Source organism: Sciurus vulgaris (genome assembly GCF_902686455.1).
Source record: "Sciurus vulgaris genome assembly, chromosome: 6".
In the NCBI taxonomy this organism is placed as follows: domain Eukaryota; kingdom Metazoa; phylum Chordata; class Mammalia; order Rodentia; family Sciuridae; genus Sciurus; species Sciurus vulgaris.
In genome coordinates, this window is record NC_136466.1 from 68,700,135 (window position 1) to 68,724,713 (window position 24,579).

Consider the following 24,579-nt stretch of genomic DNA (forward strand, 5'->3'; position numbering starts at 1 on the left):
CTTGGCCAGTCATGTGGGCTAGCTGACCAGACTGCCTCCTAGCCAAACCTGGGTGAGGGTCGGCTCTCCACACCCTGCAAGGCATCTGGAAGCCTCAGATGTTTAGAATCAAAATGAACAAGTCAAACCTATTCTCCCAAATGAAAGGCCTAGAAAGAAAAAAATCAACCAACTAAAAAAAATAAAAAAACAACAAAAAGACCTTTCTAGCTTCACAGCACAGCTCCTGGCTGAGTTGTTAGTACACGGGGCACACCAAGTTCACCTTCTGCAGACGTGTCTCCCTACCTGGTCAGCTGTTCAAACAGCACAGGTACTGAGGTAGTAACATCTGCAAATACTAGAAATGTAATCTGCAGATTAAGGGAAGAATCAGAGGGGACAAGGGAGGCCCTTCAAACTGGAGGCCAAGAGATATGTCACATGGCACAGCAGGGGATGCAGCAGGCTTTGGGTCAGTCTGCTAATGCAATGGAGTCTTCAAGTCAAGGGCTTATGAGAGAGTGGTGGCAGATCATGTGCACCATCACCACCTGCATGCTGCAGATGCTTGGGCCCCATCAAATGGACTAATGAAGAATCTCTGGAAATAGGGCCCAGGAACCTGTATGTTAACTGGTGCATAGAAGAACTATGACTTTTCTGTGCAAAAATGCCTGTGTAATAAAAATGGAAATAAAAATTAAAACACAAGTTTTCACTAACGGATGGAGGCAGCCCCAGATGCCCCTTTTTCCAAATGTCATCAGTTTCCTATCATCACTCTGAGGCTCAGCTGAAGCCCCTGCTCCTTCCTAAGTAGAATCATTTCCACCAGCTTGCTCCCTCCTCCTGACTCCTAGAAGACTCACAGTATATCCTGTGTAGTGTTTTGGGGTCCTATTAATAAACTGCTGAAATGTGAAGCTTTGCTTATCTATCGAGTTTCTTAGTGAGTTTTGGTTTGTGTTATAGCACTCCCTGGCTCAATGACCTTCAGTAACTCCCCCTGCCTGGTGGAACACTTGGCAATGCTATGGAGCAGTCGTGCACTCAGATTTTTAGATATATTGATTATCTGACCTTCTCTCTCCTAGCTTGTATTATCATCACCCCTATTTTACTGATGAGGAAGCAAGGCCCAGAGGGCTGAATTAATTTGTACATGGTCTTAGTAGTGGAAACAAAATGTGAACACAACTTGTCTGATTCCAGAGACCAAGCTCTTTCCCACTATGTCCTGCCTCTATTCAACCACAGAATGTGCTCCTTTAAAGGCCAGAATGATGACATGTGTTGAATACATGCTAAGTGGTAGACCCTCTGCTGATAAGTGCTTTACTAAATCACCTCCTTTCATCTTCAGAGTGACTGTGGGGATGGTTCTGCTAGGATCCTCATTTTACCAATGAGAAACTGAGGTTCAATAAGGTGAAGTATCGTGTCCAAAATTACACAGCTGGTAGGTAATGGAGGTACATCGGAGCCTAGAACACCTGACCCAAGAGTCTGTGGTCTTCAGCTCTACTGCTTTGGTCTTTGATCTCAATGCTGATGATGCTCTGTAAGGGCTTGGTGGGCTGAACTGCACCGACGTCCACACTCTGAATTGCATCAGTGTCCAGCGTGCCACAGAAACTCTGGAGATGTTGATGTAGTCGGCCTGAGCAGCCCTCCAGCTCACCAAGCATATAATAAATACAAGGTACGGCTGACATGGGTGTGCTTCCTGCCACCCGATCTCCCTGGCTATGCCCTACATCCCTGCGCATACACCTCAAGTGCCCTCCCCTCCTTAGCTCACTGTGGACTGGGGCAAGTATGTAAGATCACTAATGGCTGGCTGTCCCTGGGGGAAGACACCTTAACTGGAAGAGATGTGGACCTCTGTGTGGTTGAAATGCATTTACTCATTTAACAATCGAGCACCTACTGTGTGCCAGACATTGTCCTTGTCTGTAGTATAGAACAAGGAGACCAGAGTCTACTCTCAGGAAGAGATAATCAATCAATAAATAAGCATATCATTTCAGGTAGTGCTAAGAGAAGAGAGAGACTGGGACAGGGATCTGGGTAGTGAGGGAGGAGCTCAAAAAGCTAAAAACTGAATGATCCAAAAGAAGTCAGCTTAGGAGGTGGTAATACAAGTACCAAGGTCCTCAGCTATGCAAGAGTTTGGGGTCATTTGAAAAGTGGTTGGCAAATTTTTCATAAAGAGCCTGATAGTATATGTATCATATGTGTCTCTGCTCAACTCTGCCACTGTAGTGCCACAGGTAATATGTCATTTAAAAAAAAAAAAAAAAAAAAAAAGCATGGTTGGCTGTGTTCCAATAAAGCTTTATTTCTAAAAACAGGTGCCGGGCTGGATTTGACTGGCAGGTCATAGTTTGCCAACCCTATTTCAGAACATAAAGGTGACCTGCAGCATGTCAAGTGAGGGAGAGAGGAAGTCAGAAGGGCAGGAGCTGGGCCACAGAGAGCCTCGTAAATAATTCCCAGAGCACTGGGAGGCTGCTGGGTCACTGGAAGTAGGGGAATAACATGATGTGAGTTCCATGTTTTGAAGACCACGGCTGCAACAGAGAGAATGGGTTAAGGGGGAAAGAGTGAAAGTGACCAGACCTGTTAGGTGGCTGGTGGAAATTCCCAGGTGAGAAGTGGAGGTGGCCCAGGCTTGGGTATGGCAGTGGAGACAGTGAGGGAGGCTGAGAGAGTCTCCCCAAAGAACCCCACTTCCTGGGCAGCTTGATGGCTCCCTGGTGAGGATGCCCTCCATGGACGAGCAGCACCTGGGACAACCCTGGCCAGCACGGGTGCTGCACACTGTGCGCCCCACGACGGGCTGCAGCTCATCTCAGATCTTGATGAAAGTATCCCAAGAACCCAATTTAGTGACTGCCATGTGAATTTTCCAGGTACTGCTAATCACATTGCTTCCAGATGACTAATGTTCTTGAGAACACGAGGTATTTCTCTTTCCAGTTACTGTCTGAGGTGCTCCTGGTGAAGCGCACAGTTTCCTAGTAGATTGGCAAGGGCTAACACTGGAGTTATTTCCGAGTACTGTGCGCCCATCCCCCCACTGACCAAAGTCCAAGGGCTGACAAAGCAGCTGCTGGAGTCACAGCACAGTCTTGGAGTCCAAGACTGAGAGATCAATCCTTACGAAACAGCAGCCTTTTGCCTCTGTGTGCCCCTCCCTCCTCCTCCTCCTTATTCCTGAAAATAAAAATACAAGAAGCACAACATACACACGACACAGAGGAGCCCACGTGCCTTCTAAACCTGTCATTAGGAAACTCTCTTCTGTTGGTGTGATGATTTCATTTGGCAGCTACAGAGCATCCAAGTTAAACAGCCCTCAACTAATACCTCCAGCAGTAAACCAACTAAAGAGAGAAAAGGGAAAAAGACCCTTTTGTTTAACCCATCACTAGTTTTTTTTCTCCTGTAATGCCTGATTTTTTCCTATAGAGGTGAAGGAACCTAATGAAAATAGGACCTAATAAAATGTTATCAGCCAAACCAATCTAAAAAGTGGCTTAACATTTCATTAGTTCCATCTTTGACTGCAGCTCAGTTAACACCAAGAGGTGTTTTCTTTCGGGTTTAATTTGGCACTGCTCTTTAGGGAATTGGAAAGGTCACTGGCATTGCTGGTTAAAAACAAACTAGGGTCAGTGAACTCTGCCATGACTCCCGGAGATCACAGAAAGGCTTGGGTAAGGCCTCGGACTCGGTCAACCAAACTTCTCTCCTGTTCTCATTTATCACTGTGAGATTTATGATGATGACCCAGTTGGGGTGGGTGTAGTCACAGAACCTGCCAGGCAGAGAGCTCCCTGCTGGGGAGAAGTGGAATTGGCAGTTAAAATCATGTAAGTATCTTTTCTTGTCATATTTTTTGGTTAACTATTTAAATTCAGAAGAAGACTTCACAAGGAAAGGAGGCAGGAATATAAAGTGGTGCAAGCTCCTTATAAAACAATATGGCACTTCCTCAGTTAAACAGAGTTAGTGTGTAACCTGGGAATCCTATTCTCTGGTATATTCCCAAGACCAATGAAAACATACGTCCTCAGAAATCTTGTACATGAACTTGGACAGCAGTAATACCCATAACAGCCCAAAGTGGAAACACAGGACATGTCCATCCACTGATAAATGTTTAAATAAAATGTGGTATATCCATACAATGGAACATTATTCGGTCACAAAAGGAATGAAGTTCTGATATTGGCTACATGGATCAACCCTTAAAACATTATACAAAGTGAAGAAAGAAATATCCAGAGCAGGCAAATCTATAGGGACAGAAAATAGATTAGTGGTTCTGTTGGGCTGGCAGGAGAAGGGTTAGGGTAAATGTGGTATGATTGCTAGGGGGTGTGGAAATTTTCCAGGAGAGGGTGATGAAAATATCCTGGAATTAGATGGTGGTTGTACAACTCTGAATATACTAAAAACCACTGAATAGTACATTGTAAATGAGTAAATCATAATGGTATGTGGATATCTCAATGAAGGTATTTTAAAAATGGAAAAAGACCTCACTCAATAAAAGGAATCACAGCTTAGACATGCAAGCACATACACTCCATTTGATAGTTTAAAGCAACCTCATCAGGGGTCTCCTGTGTGCTCAGGGTGAATAGCTGAGAGGAATATGATGATCCCTTGCCTACATAAGCAGGGAACTGGAACATGCAGCACAGAAATTCAATTCCTGGGTTCACCCACAAATGTAAGGCTCTCTTACACCTGCTTACCTCTGGGCAGAAACCCCTCCCCTGCCAACAGCAGGGGACAGAAATCCAAGCAATGCAGCCCATTCTGTTTAATTGTAGAAACTGTCATGTTATAGCTGGGTCTATTAGGGGGATGCTCACTGATGACATGGTCAGGGACTGCCTTCAGCAGACCCACTGTGACCTGCCAGTCTACTGGGACCTGAAAGCACCAGCTGCTGACAGCAGAGGTGGTGGGGCTGGTTCGTGTACTCTGATTTATAAAGCACCCAAATGAAAGTTAATAGAACAAAGTTTTAAGGACAGTGCTTTGAGGTTTCAGAACCATAAAGGGAAATATAGGCTCAGCAGGCCAACCAGGCCACATGCAGTTCTGGGCTATGCCTTGCTCCTGCTGGCCCAGGAGGGCCAGAGTTGAGTGTGACCTGGGAATCGCCCCCTTCCCCAAGTCTGTGTTGCTTCCTATTCTGTCTGCCCATGACTGATTAACATCTCCACAAAGTAGAATACAGAGGCTGAGCACACAAGTGGCAGCCCTTGTGGATGTGGACGAAGTCAAGGGTTGGGCCTCTGGAACTCATTTTTGCTCCAGCTTGGAATGTGAGGCCCTTCCAGGTATAGCCAGGATCCATAGAGTCAAGATGCAACACCTACTGCCCAGTCAAAAGGCAGGTTTGGACCATTCTGGCTAAAAAGGAAACAGTTCTTGTGAACGATGAGAGGATTAGGGCCTTTTTGTAAAACAGAGAATGATGATGATCCCAATGATAAGATATTAAATGCTTAATTATGTGTTAAGTTCTACTATGGTTTGAATCTTTAGTGTCTCCCAAAAGTCATGTGTTAAAGACTTGGTCCCCAGTTGATGGCATGTTAGGAGGTGATGGAAACATGAGGTGGGTCCAGGCTGGAGGAAGTAGGAATATGTGTGTGGGAAAGGTTTATTCTGTCCCTGGCTCATTCCCCCCACTCTCTCTCTCTTTCTCTCTGCTTCCTGGTTTCCATGAGGTGAGCAACTTAGCTCCACCATAACCCTTCACCATAATATTCTGCTTCACCACAGATTCAGAACAATGGAGGCTCAAATCATGAGCCAAAATTAATCTTTCCCCCTTTAAGTTGTTTTTCCTCAGGTATTTTGTCATAGTGATGGCCAGCTGACTAATACAAGTACCATTTTAAACAGATGATGTGTATTATCTCAATTTCCTCACAGTGTCATCTTTCTATGACAGAAGAAAACTGGGGTGTAGAGAGGTTAAGTCATTGCTTGAGGTCACACAAGAGAAAGTGGTCAAGCTGGGACCTGCAGTATGCCTGGCTTCAGAGTTCAGATTCTCCGAGGCTATGTGGTCCCCTTGGCTGCCCTGTATTGCTGGCTCTTAGTCAGGCAGGAGGAGGTGGGGTCTGGACCAATGCTGGCTACTGGTGAAGATGAGAGTGTTGAGCAACAAAAACACCCTTTCCCAAACCTTTGCCCCCATCTCACCTGAGGTCAGGGAGGCAGCAAAGAAAAATGTCCAATTTCTGAAACCAGGCAGCTGCCTTTCCTTCTTACTTTGGGACAGACCCCCTTTGCCCAGAGATCCAGAAGAATAAACTCCAAAGGAGAGCTTCACATGGGGAAAGCTGAGCTGTCACAGAAACATGGGCTTTTTCATAGAATCCAGATTTTTCTCTTGGCAAATGATAAGCCTCTATGGCAAATTAGGACATCAATTATCACTTAAAATATTTTTTAGGGAGAAAAACAAATGAAAAGGCACAAGAAAATGGTGGGTAAAGCCAAGTACCAGATCCCAGTTTTATGGGGGGCTGTGAATCCATTTTCACAGCAGGATTCTGGAGCAGAACAGCTAGAAGCTTGCAGGATAACATAATTGTGAGGTAGTTTATGTTCCCAAAAGTTAAGCACAGGATGAGCAGGAATCCAGTAAGCCTCACTGCCCCAGAGCTTGCCACATGCCCTGCCATCTGGGAATATGTCTTGCCTGCTGGGGAGGGCAAACATGAGAGGAAGAGGGCACGAGCAGCTGGTCTCCACCTCCACCTGACCTCCTGACCAGTTGCAGCCCATTTCTGTTCCTCAGCCTCTGTGTCTTACCCCTTTGAGCAGCCCTCAGACTCTTTTTCTTTCTTTTTTCTTTTCTGGTACTAGAGATTGAACCTAGGCACATTCTACCACTGAATTACATCCCCAATGCTTTCTGTTATATTTTGAGACAAGGTCTGGCTAAGTTTCCCAAGTTGGCCTTGAACATGCAGTCCTCCTGCCTCAGCCTTCTGAGTAGCTGGGATTAAAAGTGTACACTACTGCTTCCAGTTTCACCCCTCCCTACCTAGACTCCAGAAATTACTGCCAGGTCACTGGGTTGAGTCCTTTGTAGGCAAAATCTCATTTAGGTTCATAACACCTCAATGAATTGCTGGTTACTTGTCTATTCTTGATCATGTCTTCAGACCATGTTTCTGTTCTCTTATTTTGGTTTGGTCTTAACCACTGCATTGAGATTTTCCCTAGGTAGAAACCTGGAAAATGCCAGTTATTCACATGCTTCCCCCATATTTTTCCAAGGGGACGAGAAACTCACCGTTATCAAAGACCGTGCCTGCTGTGAACGAGAGCTCCGAGTCATGTTCAGCTTTGCAGGCGTACAAGGCCTTCGCCTTCCGGAATGGTGTGCTGTGTGAAGAAAAGAATTCATTTAACTTTTTTTTTTTTCAAACCTCAGAAAGCCCCAGATATTTTCTCTCTTCTTCCCTTTCCCTGAAGGCCACCTAGTTCTCACTCGTGGGAAGAGCCTGACAAGGCAGCCAGATGGCAAAACATGAGGTGGGACAGTTGCAAAGGTCACAGTAGAAAAAGGAGAAATATTCAGAGTAAAACCATAAGCTCCAAGAAACCACACTCTGAGAGGGGTCACCTTGTGCCATGTTAAAACTTCACCTGGGAGTTCTGATGGCTGAATGTGGGAGGACAAGCCGGGCCCCACTTCTGGAGCAGGAGTACCTTGTTGGGAGGGAGGGAAGAGGGGCAAGAAGGAACTTCCACGCTGCTCTGAGAACACTCTCAACACTCGTGAAAGCTGGCAACACTCAGCCAGTCAAGAAGGAGAAATTTCAGCAAAGCCAGGTCTCGGCTCCCGGCCACGGGCTGACTTTCCTTTTCCCAGATGTTCCTTATTTTCACTAGGCTAGGTCTTGCTGGTGGGGCAGGATTCCAAAGCAGGAACCACCAGGGTGGGCAGGGGATGGAAAAGGTGTATGGGAGCAGTTACACATGTGTGTGCATGAGCACACATGTGCACCAATGTGGGGAGCAGCAAGAAGGGAGAGGGGACAAGATGCTTTATTTTTGTCCTCATGTCCAGTCAGTGCTGGCAAACACTCATTGTACCTGAGGGGCATTTAAAAATTGCAGATGTCTGGATTCTACTAAACTGTAGATTTAACATGGCTATCAGAATTAAAAAGGAAAAAAGAAAAAAAGAAAAACTTGGTGGGCGTCACTCTTCCTATGATTCTCATGCAGTCAAGGCTGAGAACCATGGTACCAGATCAGAGGTTGGCAAACTTTTTCTGCAAAGAACCATGCAGTAAATTCTTTAGGCTTTTTGGTCCTATGGTCTCTGTTGCAACTATTCAATGCTGCACTGCCATAAGAAAGCAGCCACAGATACCATGCAAATGAATCAGTGTGGGTGTGTTCTAATAAAACTTTATTTACAAAAAAACTATTCGACCCACCACAGGTCACAATGTGCTAATCTGTGTTCCAGAGAGTAGGTTGCAAGAGTTGGTAAATTCTGTTATCCTCTATCAATTTTGGTTTTGATGTCCAACTAGATTCAAACAATCTATATAGGTTTCTAAACCTTCGGAATGACATTTGTCAAAAGTTGGCTCTTTATTTGCCACAAATAATCTTCTTCCTTCACATCATCTGAGGGGGTGCTCTTAAAGGTTTAGAGGCAGGAAAAAAGAAAAAAAGAAAAAGAGTAAAGAGGTCTTCTGAATTATAAAATTATTCAAGGGATGTTCACTATTTGTTTTATCTCTGACTAATGGAGAGCCTCAAGGGGCCACAAAGCTGGAGCTCCCAGTGTGAGACTTAGCTGAAGAAGGGTCTGGTCTCAGATATGGTCATATAGAATCAGGTGGGGCACGGTGTCTTTGGCATCACCACATTCAGTGTTACTCTGTGAAATGAGAGCCATAGATGGACGGAAACCTAAACTAGGGCCAAACATCTAGGCCTTCCAATCTTGGTTCCATGAAAACTGAAGGAAAAAATCACTTAAAAAGTCTGTGTGCAGAAGGGTGATCAGAGTAAACGGTCATCCAGAATTTGTTGCCAGGGCAACAGCAGTTTACTGCTTTTCTCTCTGGTTTTCTAGTAGCTAAGAAAAATGATGGCCAGATGGGAAAAAATTGGGAAAGTGGGAGAAAATGAAGTGGGGCCATTGGGAAAAAAGGAGAGAGCCTTTTGTATTCACCAACTCCAAGTGGAAAAAGGCTCTTCCTGCCTAATTATCATTAAAGAATAAAGTTCAGGACAAGGGGCACATTCTTTGATTTAACTAAGCCAAGTCTGTGTGTTGAACATTCATGTGCAACTTTCCAAGGGGAGGGGGAAAAAAAGCCTGTTTTCTGAGAGGGTGTGTAGCAGAGAGGAGGAGGAGTCACCTGGCAGTGAAAACTGCTAAAACAGCCACAGACCCATCCTGACAGGTAAGTGGACCTTGTCATGACATCAAAGGTGGAAGGAGAATCCAGGCCACAGGAGCCAAGGTCTTAGAGACCAGGTTTGGAGGCAGGATTACTGCCTCTTGAGGACAGGGCAGAGTACACAGGTAAAGTTCAGGGAGATGGGGAAGGCAAGGTCCCTCTGACTGGATTTTTGCAGAGGTTAATTATTAACCTCATTAAATAAAGGTAATGGGATAAAAGGGGGCAAGTCAGGGAAACCAGGTGGGGTATTTGCAGGTAAAAAGAACAGGGAATGGTCTCAGGTGTGTAAGGTTAGCATTTAAAAGGAGTAACTTTCCACTAATATTAGGTTTTTGGAATTCAATAATGAAAATACAAGAAAATAACACATTAAAAATAAAAACAAAGAACAGGAAATGTGCTTGCTTTTCTTCCAAGTGAACAGGTAGGTGACTGACAGGCTTTGGGACAGTCCTTTCCCCTGAGGCCTCCTCTATCACCTTAGGATATGCAAATGGAAAAAAAATAAAGGGGAGGGATGCCTTTATTTATTATTTATTAATTTATTTATTTTTGCAGTGCTGGGGATGGAACCCAGGGCTTTGTGTGCACTAGGCAAGTGCTCTACCACTGAGCTACAACCCTAGAAGGGGCACTTTTAAAAGGAGTAATTCTTGTTCCCCAGGGTAGGGTTGCCAGATAAAATATAGGAAATCTAGTTAAATTTGAATTTCAGGTAAACAATGAATACTTTTTTGTATATGTAGGACATACATATACTAAAAATTATTTGTTTTCCTACAATTCCAATTTAACCAAGTATGCCATATTTTTTATCTTATTTGCTAAATCTGGCAGCCCTACCCAGGTGAAAGTCTTATCTTTTTAAAAGTTTGTCAACCCAACAGATCCAGGGTCCCACAACTCCCTCTCAAAAGCCTTGAGGAGTTTGCTTTTCATAGGGCACGTTGTGTCTGTAGGTCTGGGCTCTGATCATTTAAAAAAAAAAAAAAGTCCTCGCCATGCCTCTTTGGTTCCCTACTGTGGGCAGTGCCTCAACGCTGGACACAAGACAGCCTGGGGTGGTTTCAGCTGCTCCTGTCACGGCACTGTTGAGCCCTCAGCTGGGCCTTCAAGGGCATGAACAGGTTTAGATCCTTCTGCTAGTTTACTTTTAATTTTTGCCTCTGAGCATGGCACGAGGCCAGGAAAGCACTCAGAGGAGTTTCCCTCAAATGCCCTTGCAAGCTTGCAGAAATGACAACCCACTCTGTTGTACACGCTGTTGGGAGGCGGGGCCGGCTAGGCTGGCAGGCCACAATGACTAGATCATTAAGGCACAATTTCCAGGGGCCCAAGTACAAATGCGAGTCATGGGTATGGGGCTAGGGGGTCCTCAGAAGGTGAGTGGATGAGTGAAAGAAAAGAGATCTGTGAAGGGAATGCTCCTCCGGGGTCTGTATGTCTTCATCCCCGCTTGAAACAGCAAGCTCTAAAAAATGGTCTGAAGAGGGAGAAGAAGCCATTTCTAGAGGAGACATTATTTAGAAGTTTATGGGGCTATTAATTCGGCATTTTTTTTAAAGCTCTGCCCAGAGAAGGAAATTTGAAGCTTCATGTTTTGGAAATAGATCTAGGGGAAAGCCCCACTGAACCTGATTAATAGGTTTATGCCCCCACCTCTTGGCTGCACACTGCAATAGCAAGGAGGGGACTGTAGCCCTCTCTGTTCCTCTGGTGGGCTCTCTCTCTTGCTGTGTCCCCATTTGTGCCCTCTGTGGCACACCCATGGAGCTCAGTGAGGGCCAATTCCAAGCCCTTCTCAGCTTTGCCTATTTCAAAATGGCAGCTTCCTGAAGGGCTTTGGAAGGACATCATCCAAATGGTGCTATTCTAACAACAACCAGAGGGGACAGTACTTAGTAACCATGACCCCACACACACCAGATGAGCAGCTAGTTGCCACTGTCCTCTGTCAATCTGGAGGTGGAAGGGAGTGATGGGAAAAAAACAAAAGCAAAAAAACCTTGGAAATATTTTGGGAGCTGAAAAGGAGTGGAGAGGTGGAGATATCTGACAAGCAACAGGGCCCCACAGCTCAGAGACACAAAAAAGTCAACACCATCAAAGCAGAGAGTACTTCATATTTCTTTTTTAACTGAATGATCCCATTGTCTGAGGTCCTTCACCCATTCTGTCCCAGGGGGCAATATGTTATTTACTCCCTTTCAATGGAAATGAAAGGGCCACATTCTCCGAATGCTCAAGTCTCTCTGAAAAGGAAGTGAGCGTTCTGGGAGGCAGTTGTCTCGGTCATTTTAATGTGGTCCAGGTCCTCACAAGGCAAGGAGTGGTCTCACCTGCACAATCATGCCATCTCTGGCATCCTGGGATGTAAATGTCTCCCAAGTGTCCAGAAGTTGTAAGATCTGAATTTTAACCTTATTTATTAGGATGAGGAAAAAAGAATACACCGAAAAGTCTCCATTGCTCATCCTTCAGGACAAGGCTAGGAAGCAAGTCACGCCACACCTGGAGTGGGCCAGGCTCTAGGGCTGGGAGCTATGGGGGAACTTGAGGTTGAGATTACCCATGTGTTTGGAAAAGAGTGGGCTGGGCTGAGGGGCCGAACTCTTGAATTCTACATTGGCACCATTGAGTCAAGTGACTGTGTCCGAGACACCTCACTGTACCTAAGTTTGCTTTTTTATAATGGGTTCAGGCCATGTCTTGTCTCATTCTCACATGAAAATAGACTGAAACGGTAGATGTGAAAATGCCTGGAGGGAGATAAAGTAATGTATGCAGCTCTCTATAAATAGCATGGGGCTTTCCTTTTTAAAAAGTTGAGAGTCAGCTTTATAAATTATTTAAGCCTCTCTGCTGGACCCACCCCTTGGGAGAAAAAGATGGATGAGAAAATATGGCCAAAGTTAGAATGCTCATGATGTTTATAATTCGGCCCTATATCCTGGTTATCTGAAAGCAGAGACTAAATTCAAGAGATACCCCTTCTCGGGAACTATGCAGCAGAGAGATCGGCATGATCTTTATTCTTTCTTTTCCTGAATTTGTAGAGCTTCTTTTCTACAAAGAGCTCAAGAGCAAAGAATCGTGGCACTTAAGCGTGGAAGTCACCAAGGCAAGAAAAACTATAGCACGGCCCTTGGGGAGGGGAATTAGGTCAAGCCGCTCACCCTCAAAAAAAGGAGGTGCCTGTTCCCGCGAGTGCTCAGGTTCATGACACAGAGACAGAAGGCCGGGAGCCCAGATGGTTCCTGGAGTATATGGAGGGCAAGGAGGCATAAGCCCTGAGCAACTTAAAGAGAAATTGCTTCCAGCCTGTCTTTTATTCTGTTAAATTATCTCTCGCCCAATGGATCTGGTCTCAGTGATGAGGTGGCAGTGCTCACAGCCAGTGGCCCAACCCCACAAATCAATATTGCCTGAAGCTACCTGATAAAATTGGGAGAAGGCCAGCATGGGCCCCAGCACTGCCCCCTCATCTGTTATCTTACACCAAAGCAGAGAGCCCAAATGATCCACAGAGCCATCAAAGGAGGAGTTTATTCAGGAGGCACCCTTTCCCCAAACTCTAGGCACCAGAGACAATTCAACATGAGTTAGGGTTAGAAAGGGTGTGAAACATGTCATGCTATTCATGCAAGTGGTCCCTCTGGCTTTGGTCTCTTAGGATGGAACCACAGGAGAGTGGAGGAGGCCCCCATTGTCCCTGGCCAGCTTTGGATAAACGGGAACAGATCGGTCATCATCCGTGCTTTTACCTGGAGTCTTCATGGACCGCTTCTTCTGGCCTGTCAAAAAGCAAGTGCAGGTTTGGATGGCAGGGAACAAAGTTGACGAGCAGGCTGAACACTGCATGAAGAGAGGACCAAGCCAATGAGAGAACAACGGCAGCAACAGAAAACCAAACAAACCCTGCAACAGACCTGACAGGGGATGAGTCGCTGGACGTGGATGAGGTGGGCATAGGGCTGGATGGCGCCGAGAACATGGGCCAAGATGGCGAGAGGGGTGAAGTTGGGCTTGGATTCGGGGGGCTGCAAGACAGAACAACCAGAAAACTCATCAGCACACACAGGGAAACCACGATGGGAGCATGGGAGGTTCATGGGAGGCCAAATGATGGGGCACTGGAGCAGAACACAGGCACACTGAAACCCAGGGACATGTGGTCAGGGCCAAGTCACATTTCTCCAGACTGGACCTTTGCATCTTCCAAGGAATTCCTGTTCTGTAATTCCTCGAAGCACAAACATGTCTCTTTGCCCAGAAGAACAAACTGCTTTCTAGGTGACAGGTACTTCTCCAATCATGTGCACGGTCCCTCTGGCCACTGGTGGACAATGCCTGAACCCACGTACCTGCATTCTATATCCCAGCACCAGCCTTGTTCCCACACAGGGCTGGCTTGGCACCAGCCTCAGCTCCCACTCTTATGTGAGTGTTTGAAACTTACGTCTCAGCAGAAAAGACCTTTTTATTTTGTCTGGGCCACAAGGGTCATTCAGTCAGAAAACAATTTCCTGTTTACATTTTTAACTGAATGGGCTATGTGCCATTGGACATCCAAAGCACCGTATTAGAAACACGAGAGCGGGTGTGGATACACACCTCTCAGGAGGCGGTGTGCATCACGGCTGTGTGCAGTTCCTAGAGGTCTGCTCTCTAGGCCTGCTATTTCTTCTTTCATGGATTTTGGGTATTTTGGTGCTTAAAGGAAAAGCCCCAGTGGTAAGGCAATTTGAAAAAAAATGCACTGAAATCTTATATTTGTCCATTTTGTTCTTTGATGGGTGGCTGATCAAAGATTTGAAGAGGAAAGGTTGAAATTACTCACTAAAATATGGTTTGTGGATTTTAATTGACCATACCAGCCCTTTGACTTATTTCCACAAATTACACAAACACTTGAAATCATCTTAAGTCATAAAAGTGCAAACCCCAAGGGCTGAGAAGACGTGGAAACCAGGGGCCAGAACGCTGCCTGCCGCCCCTGAATCTCAGCCGACTGCTGGGCTGTTCAGACCAAGCACTTTGAGGAGGTGAAAAATGACCGAAGTCCAATTCCAGGGGAGGAGATTTTCTAAGCAAGAACACACGTATGTTTTACTCAATGGGACATCTCTAGAGTATACCAATTCAGATGTGAGATATGATAATGGCCCTAATTACCTATTGTTGTAACATAAACCCCTTTGGAAACATACAGTAAAAACCTATTATGTAAGTTCATTAGATATCCTCAGATGATCTTATGAAACATTTATTAAGTGTCATTATGTGTATTATACTTCTAGAATACAAGTTCCATTACAGCAGGGATTTTTTTCCCCCTTTACTTATTGTTGTGTCTTCAGTGTCTAAAATAGTACATGTAGGTATTCAATAAAACCTAGTGAGCAAATTAGTGAATCTCACTTAGCATGCCTCCACAAGCCCGCAAACAGGCACTATTATAATTGCCATTTCACACTGGTGAAAACTTGGGCTGACGAGAGGCTTGCCTCAGGACAGTCAGTCTGTAAGTGACAAGGCTGAGGTTCAAATCCCAATTCCCAAGCTCAGGGCTCTTTTGCCAGTGTACTGTCTCTGGGACAGCAGGTCTTGCTGGTTTCCTTAAAGCTGTGCTGAGTTTCTTTGCAGACCCAGTTGTAGCTTTAACAACCTTCTTACCACTTATTTCTGAATTTCCACTATATGCTACCACAGCTGCAAGGGAGCACAGGAATGCAGTCACAGACAGATTCAATAAGACTCCACACACTGTAAATTCCAACAAACTCCAGGATCCTGCCTCTAGTGTTCTGCCTGGTAGATTCATATAGCAAATGGAATTAATAAAGGAACAAATTCAATTCAGAGTATGATTCTTTAATTTTTTTTTTTCTCACTCTGGCAAAGACTTGTTATTGAGTCCCTAGAATGAACAAGACAATAAGTGGAATTTGCCAAGGTCCTTCACTTCAGAGAGCTGAAAATTCATCTGACAAGATGGGACAGATTAAGAAAACAACTATAATCTAAGACCATGAGATCCATGAGCTGAGGGATAAGTCACTCTATATTAGTTCATACCTGTTCCTGCTTGACTCGGTCTAGTCCTAGGAGAGTTGCCTCACTTCTACTGTGCAGCCCTCAGCACTGCGTTGGCAGGAGAGGGCTTGCTTCCTCAGTCCTCTCACATGACGCTGCCCCACTAGATAATGTCCTAGGAGGCAAGGCCTGGAAATGACTTCTGAACCACAGCTTCAGCACCCGAGTCTGACCCGAAACAATTTGGAGGTTTGAGAGAACAGCCCAGTTCTAGAGGCCTAGAGGCCTGGACTAAACTGTTCCTTTGGTCAGTGGTTGCCACAGGACACAATACATGTATATACATGTGTATATACATACATATATATTCTTAAATCATTTTTATATGTAGGAAACATCTTCAGCTTCCTAACCCATCTGTACCAAGAATTATGCCTTTGACTCACAGCAGCAGTGGGAATCTAGTCAAGAACAAAATGTGGGTCCTGAGTGTTTTCTCAGATCCTTGTATATCTAAACGGTTCCTGGCCAGCAGAACATGGCTGAAAGCATGTGGGGGTGCAGCTGGAATGCAGGGTATGCGTAACTACTCTAAGTTAGCCTCCAATCCCCGTGTCAATTGCCATAGTATCAATTGCTATTTTTAACAACTACCAGAATTTCATTTGTTTGTGTTTTGGCCATGGCAATAACATTTATTTGCTGTGAAATGACTACAAATTAAAAATCTATTACTGTTATGTTTGAGTTAGTGTAAACAATAAAATGCATACTCCTTAGTACTTCTATTTTTAAAACTGCTAAAGGAATTATGACTTTTGTTTATTTGTACTTCAGAGATATGTCACAAACATCCCTATCAACAATACTAGTGCACATTTTATATACTATAATGATGCTCATACCAACAGAAGGCCTATATACATAAAAATACTCCACCAAGAGACACAGAGCATATTACATTTTAGTTTTGATGTAAGTCAAACATAAAAGTGGAATAAAAGATGCACAGGGATGAGGACTATGGTCTGAGACTGTATAATCTTAAGTTTTCCCTTCACTATAGCAGTGTCTGGCCATAGGTTACTTAAAAATGACAACAGTTAAAAAAAAAAAAAAAAAAAAAAAAAAAAAAACTCAAACAAACCAGGCCAATGGAAAAATGGTCAATTTCACTCTTGGCTCTAAAACCTTCAATATGGAATTCTCAACCTCTTTTCCCATTAATGAAGCCAAAGATAACAAAAGATTAAGGTGAAGATAAGAGAAATAACGTTGTAACTACCATTTTAGCAGATGACCTCTAAAGGCCTCTCTACAATCCTCAGTTCAGTTGGGTGTTTCTGAGCTCAACACCCCAGTTCCCTGAGTACTCCTGGGTCCTGCCAGGGCCCCTCATCAAAGCCCAACTATAGCAACAATGACAACAACTTTAACTTCAGCATGGAAGGAACATTTGCTGGTCTGGTTTGCATCCAACTGGAAGGCTTGCATCGACTTCAGTTTGCTGGCCCACAGAGTCCCCAGAAGGAGTCAGACAGTCCCAGTCAGTTCCTGTGACATTCACTGGACAGTGAAGAATAACGGTTAGGAAGATAAGGCTAATAGCCTTGGCAGCATTTGGGGCTGTAGCCGATAGTTAAAGTACAGTGTGTAGCAATATCATCAGCTTGACACCCTTCTGTGGTGACTCATTTGAATGATGGAACGTCTGGTGTACTAGCCAGGGCATGCCTGCCATGCTGTGGACGGGGCTGCCCAGGCAAGCTCCCAATTGGAAGATGGATATGGCAGACCCTCTCCCGTCTCCACAGCACTCATGGAGCTGGTACAAGAAGAGTGCTCTCACTGGAGAGGTAAGCTGACCATTAAGAAGAAAGATAATTTTTCTGCATTCTAATAATCAAAATTTACAGACAGCTTGGTAGGAATTAAAAAATATGAAAAGGCAAGAAAAGCAATGACTTTAATGGTGATAATAGTGTACCCCTCACTTTTGTGGGGTCATATGTATATATATATATAGTTAATAGCCTTTTTTTTTAAATCACAAATTATAAAAATTTCCCACATCATTAAATTGCATTTTATATCGTATTTTTAAATGGCTACAGGCTATTGTACGGTATACCCTGATTAAAGTAACCAATCTCTCACTGTGTACATGCAAATCACTGTCCCCCTTTAACTATTATAAATAGTCCTGCAATCATATCTTTGTAGAGGAATAATGCCTGTATCACCAATTGTTTCCTTAGCATAAATTCCTGGAAGTAAAATTAGTGGGTCAAAGGTTAGTAGCTGCTCTTAAGGGTCTTGATATATCCTACAAATAGCTTTTCAAAAAGATCCTATCAAACTGCACTCCCACAAACTCTGGGAATTCCTTCTCACTGTGACCCTACCAGCATTGAGCATTGTCATTAAAATAAATAAACAAATAATTTTTAAAAAGAGAGAAAAGAAACTCAGACCGACTCCCTGCTCCCTTAGTTTATGAAGGTTACCTTGGATTCTCCTCTTTCCTAGCTTTTCCACTGATGTACAGATGAATGCAATTCCCTTCCTGCGTTCTGTTTCTACCTAGAAGCAATGTTTAATTTTCCAAAGGGCATTCTGCCAAGAAAGTAGTCTGAGAAGGAGACAAGTAGATGGACAGAGAAGCAGATAAGCCCAACCTGGGATGTCAGACGCACCTGGCCTGATGGTGTGGCCCGGAGAAGCAGGGAGTGGTGGGTATGTTGCTCAGTGGAGGACTCTCAAAGACAGGGCTGAGCAGGAGAAAGAGAAATGAGGGACTAAGGGAGAGGAAGAGTCTTGGGCCAGCATCGCACTATGGAGAAGACATAAAATCAGCATTTACACCCTGTGGGCAGCAGTGGCCCATCATGGGCAGTATAGGTTCCTGGTCACTTATTTCAGGGCTGCATATCCTGTCAGATCGCTGGACCAGGGCTGACCTTAATGATCCATCTAGCTTCCTTCCTGACTTGGAGTTGGGGATGATGCTATTAAATCTAAGGGGAGCTACTTTCAACTCCCTACCCATCGCCATCATGAGAAGAAAATATTTCATGAAAAATCTGTAGACTATCTGATCTAATCCCAGATCAGTGAATTCTTCCTTGAAGAACATCCCTTTATGTTTCAACTTCAGATATACATAAAAAGAAAAAGGAAGTCAAAACTCCAGCCATCAAAAATCAAAAGGAACACTGATCAATGGAGTAGTGGTGAGTCAGAGCAAATGACACAATAACTAATTTTTACCTATTGAGACTTTAAAAACATTTATTCCTTAATGTATGTCCACTCAAGCTTCTGTAACAGAGAAATCATATATACATACTGACCTTCAGTATGTGCTTTTCAATTTTATAAGTGGAAAAAAATTCACATGCCTCAAACTTTCTGTGCCTCTGTGTTCTTTTCTAACAATTACTAAGTATGCACATGTTTACACAGATTCTTTCCCCTCATCTAATATAATTTAATATGCATTTTTATTCAGACAAAGGCAGTTCTGTTTCTTATTTTAATGATATTAACTGGTGAAATCCCCTTAGGATTTTAACAATTATAGGCAGTTGCTTTTAAAAATATTTTAAAAATAATTTGCATTAAAAAATAGTTTCACTAAGGCGGGTGATGCAGATCAATAGTAAAGCACTTGCCTAGCATGTGTGAGGCCCTGGGTTTGAACCTTAGCATGGTCAAAAAAAAAAAAAAAAAAAAAAAAAAAAGGTTTGACTAATCTACAATGTAGTGGTTTTATTTTCCAATTTTTAAAAACAATTCTGAAGTAAAAGTTTCAAATCAATTTTAAACTCAGATTATATGGGTGGGAATGGTTTAAGTAATTTCAAAATTTGAACAAAAAATTGCAATTTATAATAGGGCATTCTGCTGTCTTTAAGTTTCCCCCAGTTGCTAATTTGAATCTTCTCACATAGAATAATATAGAAATATGAAGTAGAGAGAAGAGCTCTGGATCTGAAATAAAGATGTCTGGACAATAGTCCTGGTTCAATTGCTCATTGTATAGGAAAAAAACCTCAAGGGAAGGGATCAGAAAGGTTACATTGGCCCAAATGCCTCTGTTGTGTATGTGGCACACAAGACTTATTGAGCTTACTATTATTTCCCATTGAACCAGGTTAGCCTCTCAATGTTTTTCAATAACACACTCAGGTACATCAGAATTGGTTCCTAACAGGAAATGTATTTACTGTCTTTCAACTTAAACAATATGAAGTTATTTGTAAAGAAATCCTAAAGCACTTTTGGGGCACTATAAAATGTCATCATGATAATATTTGCTGTCTCTCAAGATTTGAATGGTTGCTAAGAAATCCTAATACTTCCTTACTAGGCATATTACTATCTTAAATTGAGTGCAGTTACAATTGTCATTTTCTATAAAATAAAGATACTGTGCTTGCAAAACCAAATTCACTCACTGTGACATAAAAATAAAAGGAAAGCTACAGTTGTGGAGGATTTGACTGGATCTTTCATTGTTCTAAGACATAACAGTCACCATTCTAATGCCAGGGATAGTTAAATTTGATTCCTAAAATAAAATCTGGAAGCACGAAGCTGTATCCACTCTAGGGGACTGAGAATGGAGAACTGGGTACACAGGCATTTACTTTTTATTTTTTATTTGTCTTTGTTTAAAGCTTTATTCATAGACCTATTTAATAAGGATAGTAGAAAGTACTTTTCTAAAATTAGAGCTAGAATAATTGAATATCTTCTATAGGGAAAAAAAAAATGACACATGACTCCCTACCTTACATCACACAAATCAAATGACTTCCAGATGGATTACAGATCTAAATACCAAAGGCAAACAATAAAAATGGTAGATGAAAACAACCAGGTACATGGGGTTGGGATTTATCCAGCAGGGCATAAAAAGGGCTATCAGTAAGGAAAAATACTGACATATGCACTATACTAAAATATTAACATCTATCAAAAGAAAATATTAAAAGTAAAAAAATCTGTAACTTGTAAATGAACAAAGGGCTTATAGCTAGATTATAATGGGGGTGGTGGGTGGGGGTGAGAGAAGAATGGAGGAACATAGAGAGAAATGAGAGGGAGTGGGGACGGGGGTATGAAAAATGGTGGACAGACGTCATTACCCTATGTACATGTATGATTGGTGTGAATCTACATCGTGCACAACCATAGAAATGAAAAGTTGTGCCCCATTTGTGTACAATGAATCAAAATGCAGTCCAGAAAAGAAAAGGAAAGAAAAGAAAAGAAAAGAAAAGAAAAGAAAAGAACTACCACTGATCAGTAAGAAAACAACAAGCAAGTAGAGATGGACAAGAAACTTGAACAGGGACATTAAAAGAGAAAACTCAATAGAAACAGAGCTCGACTTTTCTATAATGCAGGAAATGCAGATCAAAAGTACAAGAATATGATACTATACACCCTATAGAATGACTAAATAACATCAAAATAGTGAAAATACCAGGTGATTATGAGGAGGTGGAACATCTGAAATTCACCTTTTGCTGGAGGAGGGGGTGTAAATTGCTACAACTATTTTGAAGAACAGAGGGGCATAATCTAGCAAAGGTGAGGATACCAGCAGCTCCAGGCTCAGATCCACACCTAGAGGAACGTGCACACGTATATCCTGGAAGGTGTACAAGGTTGTGTGGAGCAAATGATTTAGAGAGGTCAAAACTGGAAACCCCAGACTTCAGCAAAAGTAGAATTAAAAAAAAATTTTTTTAGTATGTTGCTACAATGGTGCCCTCTACTACAAAGAAAATGAAAGACCTCAAGGTACCTGAATGGCTCTTAAAATGGTTGAACAAAAGAAGCCAGACTCAAAAAATAACAACGTATCACTTAAGGGTACCAACAATCTATCCTCATGATTTTCAGATTCCTTACTTACAAATTCAATGACTCTTTAAAATTTATCTGTAACTCCTCCCCCCACCCAAATAAACATCTGGGTGCTTTCAAGGTCATTTGGGGACATGCACAGAGCAGTGAAAAATCTGAGTCACCCAATATGCGTGACAGGTCAAACGCGGCGAGGCTCTGCCTTCTGGTTTCGGTGTCCTTTTGAGGTCTATTTAGTGCCACATTTTTGTGCTCTTTATTGAAGATTTTGTTGTTTGAAATGCTCCCTGCCCCCACAGGCCCACAGCTGAAGCCTATCTGGTGTTCTCTAGCCCAAGAAGGCTGTCATGTGTCTTGCAGAGAAAATACGTGTTAGATAAGCTTGAGGCTGGAGCGATAACACTGCTGGTCTTGAGTACAATGTTAATGAACCAACAATACCATTAAATAAGGCATCTTTAAATAGAAACCTATGCACAGCTAGGTCTGTATCATTTAATTGATGATGATATTGGGAGAAGAGGCTTATGGGAACCTTACCCTGTATTTCCCCTTAGGAGCCAAGACTGGGTGTTGGCTGTTTGCAGTGACTTGACAGAACATAACTACTGTGAATGGCAAGAATCAACTACAATTAGAAGTAAAAATAAGGAATTGATTACTGTAAACATCAGATGAGTAGTTACTGTGGGGAGGGAGAGGCACAGGATCAGAGGAGAAAGCAAGAGATGGGATGCTGACATTGTATTTCTCACCTGGGTGGTGGTCACAGGGGTGTTTGCCAAACAATAACTGGTTAAGCATTATGTTTATAGCTCATGTACTTTTTTATATAAAATATATTAAAAACTTTATTTATGGACAATAAGGATATCAACATATTAACAGCATCCATTCTCTTAGTAATGAGAATAAGTATTCTTTGTACTTTTTAACTTTTAAATAGGTTTTATTGTTGAGTAGTTTTAGGTTTATAGCAAAAAGGAGCAGAAAGAATAGAGTACCTGCATACCTCTTGCCCCTACACATGCATGACCTTTGTACTTTAAAATATTTTCTGCAATATGCCTGTGACTAAAAAAATTAATAAGTGTCATTACAAAAATAATATTCCCAGCCCACTGAAAGAACTAATTGTACTCTCTAGAAGGAGGGTGTTTATTAGGGGCAAAAGATACTTTAGACTTTGTTGCACCAATCTATGGTTTAGGTTGCACAAGATAGCAGCTCCCGACTGACACTCTGCTTTTTCAGTCATATGATACTGTCTCTCTGCTTTTTCAGTCATATGCGTCAACGAACATGTGCAACAACTAATTTTTCAATTCTGCCTTTCTCACTAAAGAATTACGTCAATTATTTTAGAAAAAGTTTTTTACTTTGGCAAAGTTATTACAGTAAATCAATGGTATCTCCTCTCCCCCAATTCCTTTTACTGGGCGGGGAGCAGGGGAAGTCACAGGGTACAGGGAAGTCAAGGAGGACATCTTTGATGTCCCACTTTGAGTACGTTGGACAACATGTTAATGACACTTTGAGTCCTTGGCCATCTGGCATACTTTTCTATACGGTCTACTTTCAGGGAATATTTCCTGTTTGGACTAGGGGGAGGAAAAGGAGGGTAAAGGATTTAATAAGAATCTAAATGTCCACTGCTGAAAACAAAAGAGAATCTAAAATTAGCATTGGTGGCCCAAGACACCTCAGCTTAGCAGTAACCCTGGGGAGAGGGGATTCCTTGAATAAGGAGCCTAAAATATTTCACTATGTTCAGAAGTCACATCAATAGAAAAAGCACTTCTGCTAAGGACAATGTCTAGGAGGATTAAGTTAAATTCCTGCAAGCATACAAACCTTAGTCCGGATACCATGAAAGGCATATGAGGCAGAGAGATAAGAAGAGATGAACTCTGGTGGAAAGGCTAACAGTCTCTGACTCCCTTTCTTCCCCCCAAGTGAATAGCTGACTTCCCTCTAAGTCTGGTGTTTATTCAATAGTCTAAACATGTGGAAAATTGTTTCTGATCTTATTTCAACCTATTCAAGACTTCTTCTGCATTCCATATGTATCTTCCATGCCTGGCCCTGCTCTTCCCGTGTGACTGTACCCAAAACCCACTTTCTCCTGACCATCTTGCTTGGCCTGCACAGTGGCTGGCACGGGCTGCCACGAAGGAACACAATCTCACAAGGCTTCACGGCCATTTTTCACCCCTTGTTCCTTTGGTTCTGAAGAGCTTATTGACTTGACTGGAAAACACTTTAAATGATTTTCCAGCAAAGTCACCCTTTCCACTGGAAAAAAGAGTTTTAACATCTGTGAATAAAAACAAACTGAAGGAAAATGATTTTTATATTGCCCTTTAGTTCTTGTACTTCGAAACCAAAGTCCACTGAGAAGTCAATGAAAGCAAAGTCAGCAAAATACCATTGATTCTCATCTTACAAACTTAGAATTTCTATTTTTTTTCAAACTTGAGGTAGATCTAAATTTACTCTAGAATCTTTGCGTTAGTGAGCAAATTTACAGGGAAAGCAAGATTTTTAGTGTAAATGCTAAATGGAACCATTTCTGTTGATCATTTCAAATTGCAAACCTAATGATGTCATTGTCTACTTAAAACACTTGGAAGCTTCCTTGTCTCTCATAGGATTCTTACAGTAGTCCAGGTGAGAGCACAGCCGTCTCACCTGGATTAATCCAAGAATCTGGTTTCTTTACCTTTTACCATTCTGACCATCCTAATGTATACTCTAAATACATGAACTTCCTAAAGACATAGATCAACAAATATTTGTTGAATGTTGTTGAATACCATTTTCCTGCTCATAAACTTCCCATTACCTACTAAATGTACAATAAACTCTTTAGCTGGGTGGAATGGAATATGTAGGTACAGTTTATTCTTTCTAATCACCTTTCCTACTCCTCTTCCTCTGGTTCACTTGGATAAGTTCTTGTCCAACCCAGACACTGGTGGGTCCAGTGTCCCATTGATTTCACAGCAGGGACAGGCATGTGATCCAGGCTGGCCACAGTAACTGATTCAAGGATGGACACGTAACTTACCATTATTCATTCATCAATACTGTTCTTTCTTGATCTTGCACCTAAGTATATTGGCTTAGAGTGACCAGAGAGTTTCTCATATTATGTAGCAAACATATATTTGCAAATGAAATTTTAAAAAAGGGAGGATGA

General features: G+C 42.6%; 1 protein-coding gene across 7 annotated transcripts in view; it reads right to left on the reverse strand.

Moving 5' to 3' along the window:
• ARHGAP26 (Rho GTPase activating protein 26) overlaps nt 1-24,579 on the reverse strand; it is a 419,232-nt gene that overhangs the window by 7,464 nt on the left and 387,189 nt on the right. The window contains exons 21-24 of one of the 7 annotated variants that reach the window (XM_079146086.1): nt 13,391-13,501; nt 13,226-13,255; nt 12,638-12,718; nt 7,322-7,413 (exon numbers count right to left, since the gene is read on the reverse strand). In XM_079146086.1, the coding sequence (XP_079002212.1) occupies nt 12,679-12,718; nt 13,226-13,255; nt 13,391-13,501 (181 nt within the window). In that variant the 3' untranslated portion in view covers nt 7,322-7,413; nt 12,638-12,678. Of the gene's footprint in view, nt 1-7,321; nt 7,414-12,637; nt 12,719-13,225; nt 13,502-24,579 lie in introns of those variants that run through there. The other 6 variants (XM_079146082.1, XM_079146083.1, XM_079146081.1 and 3 more) reach the window with 6 other exon arrangements.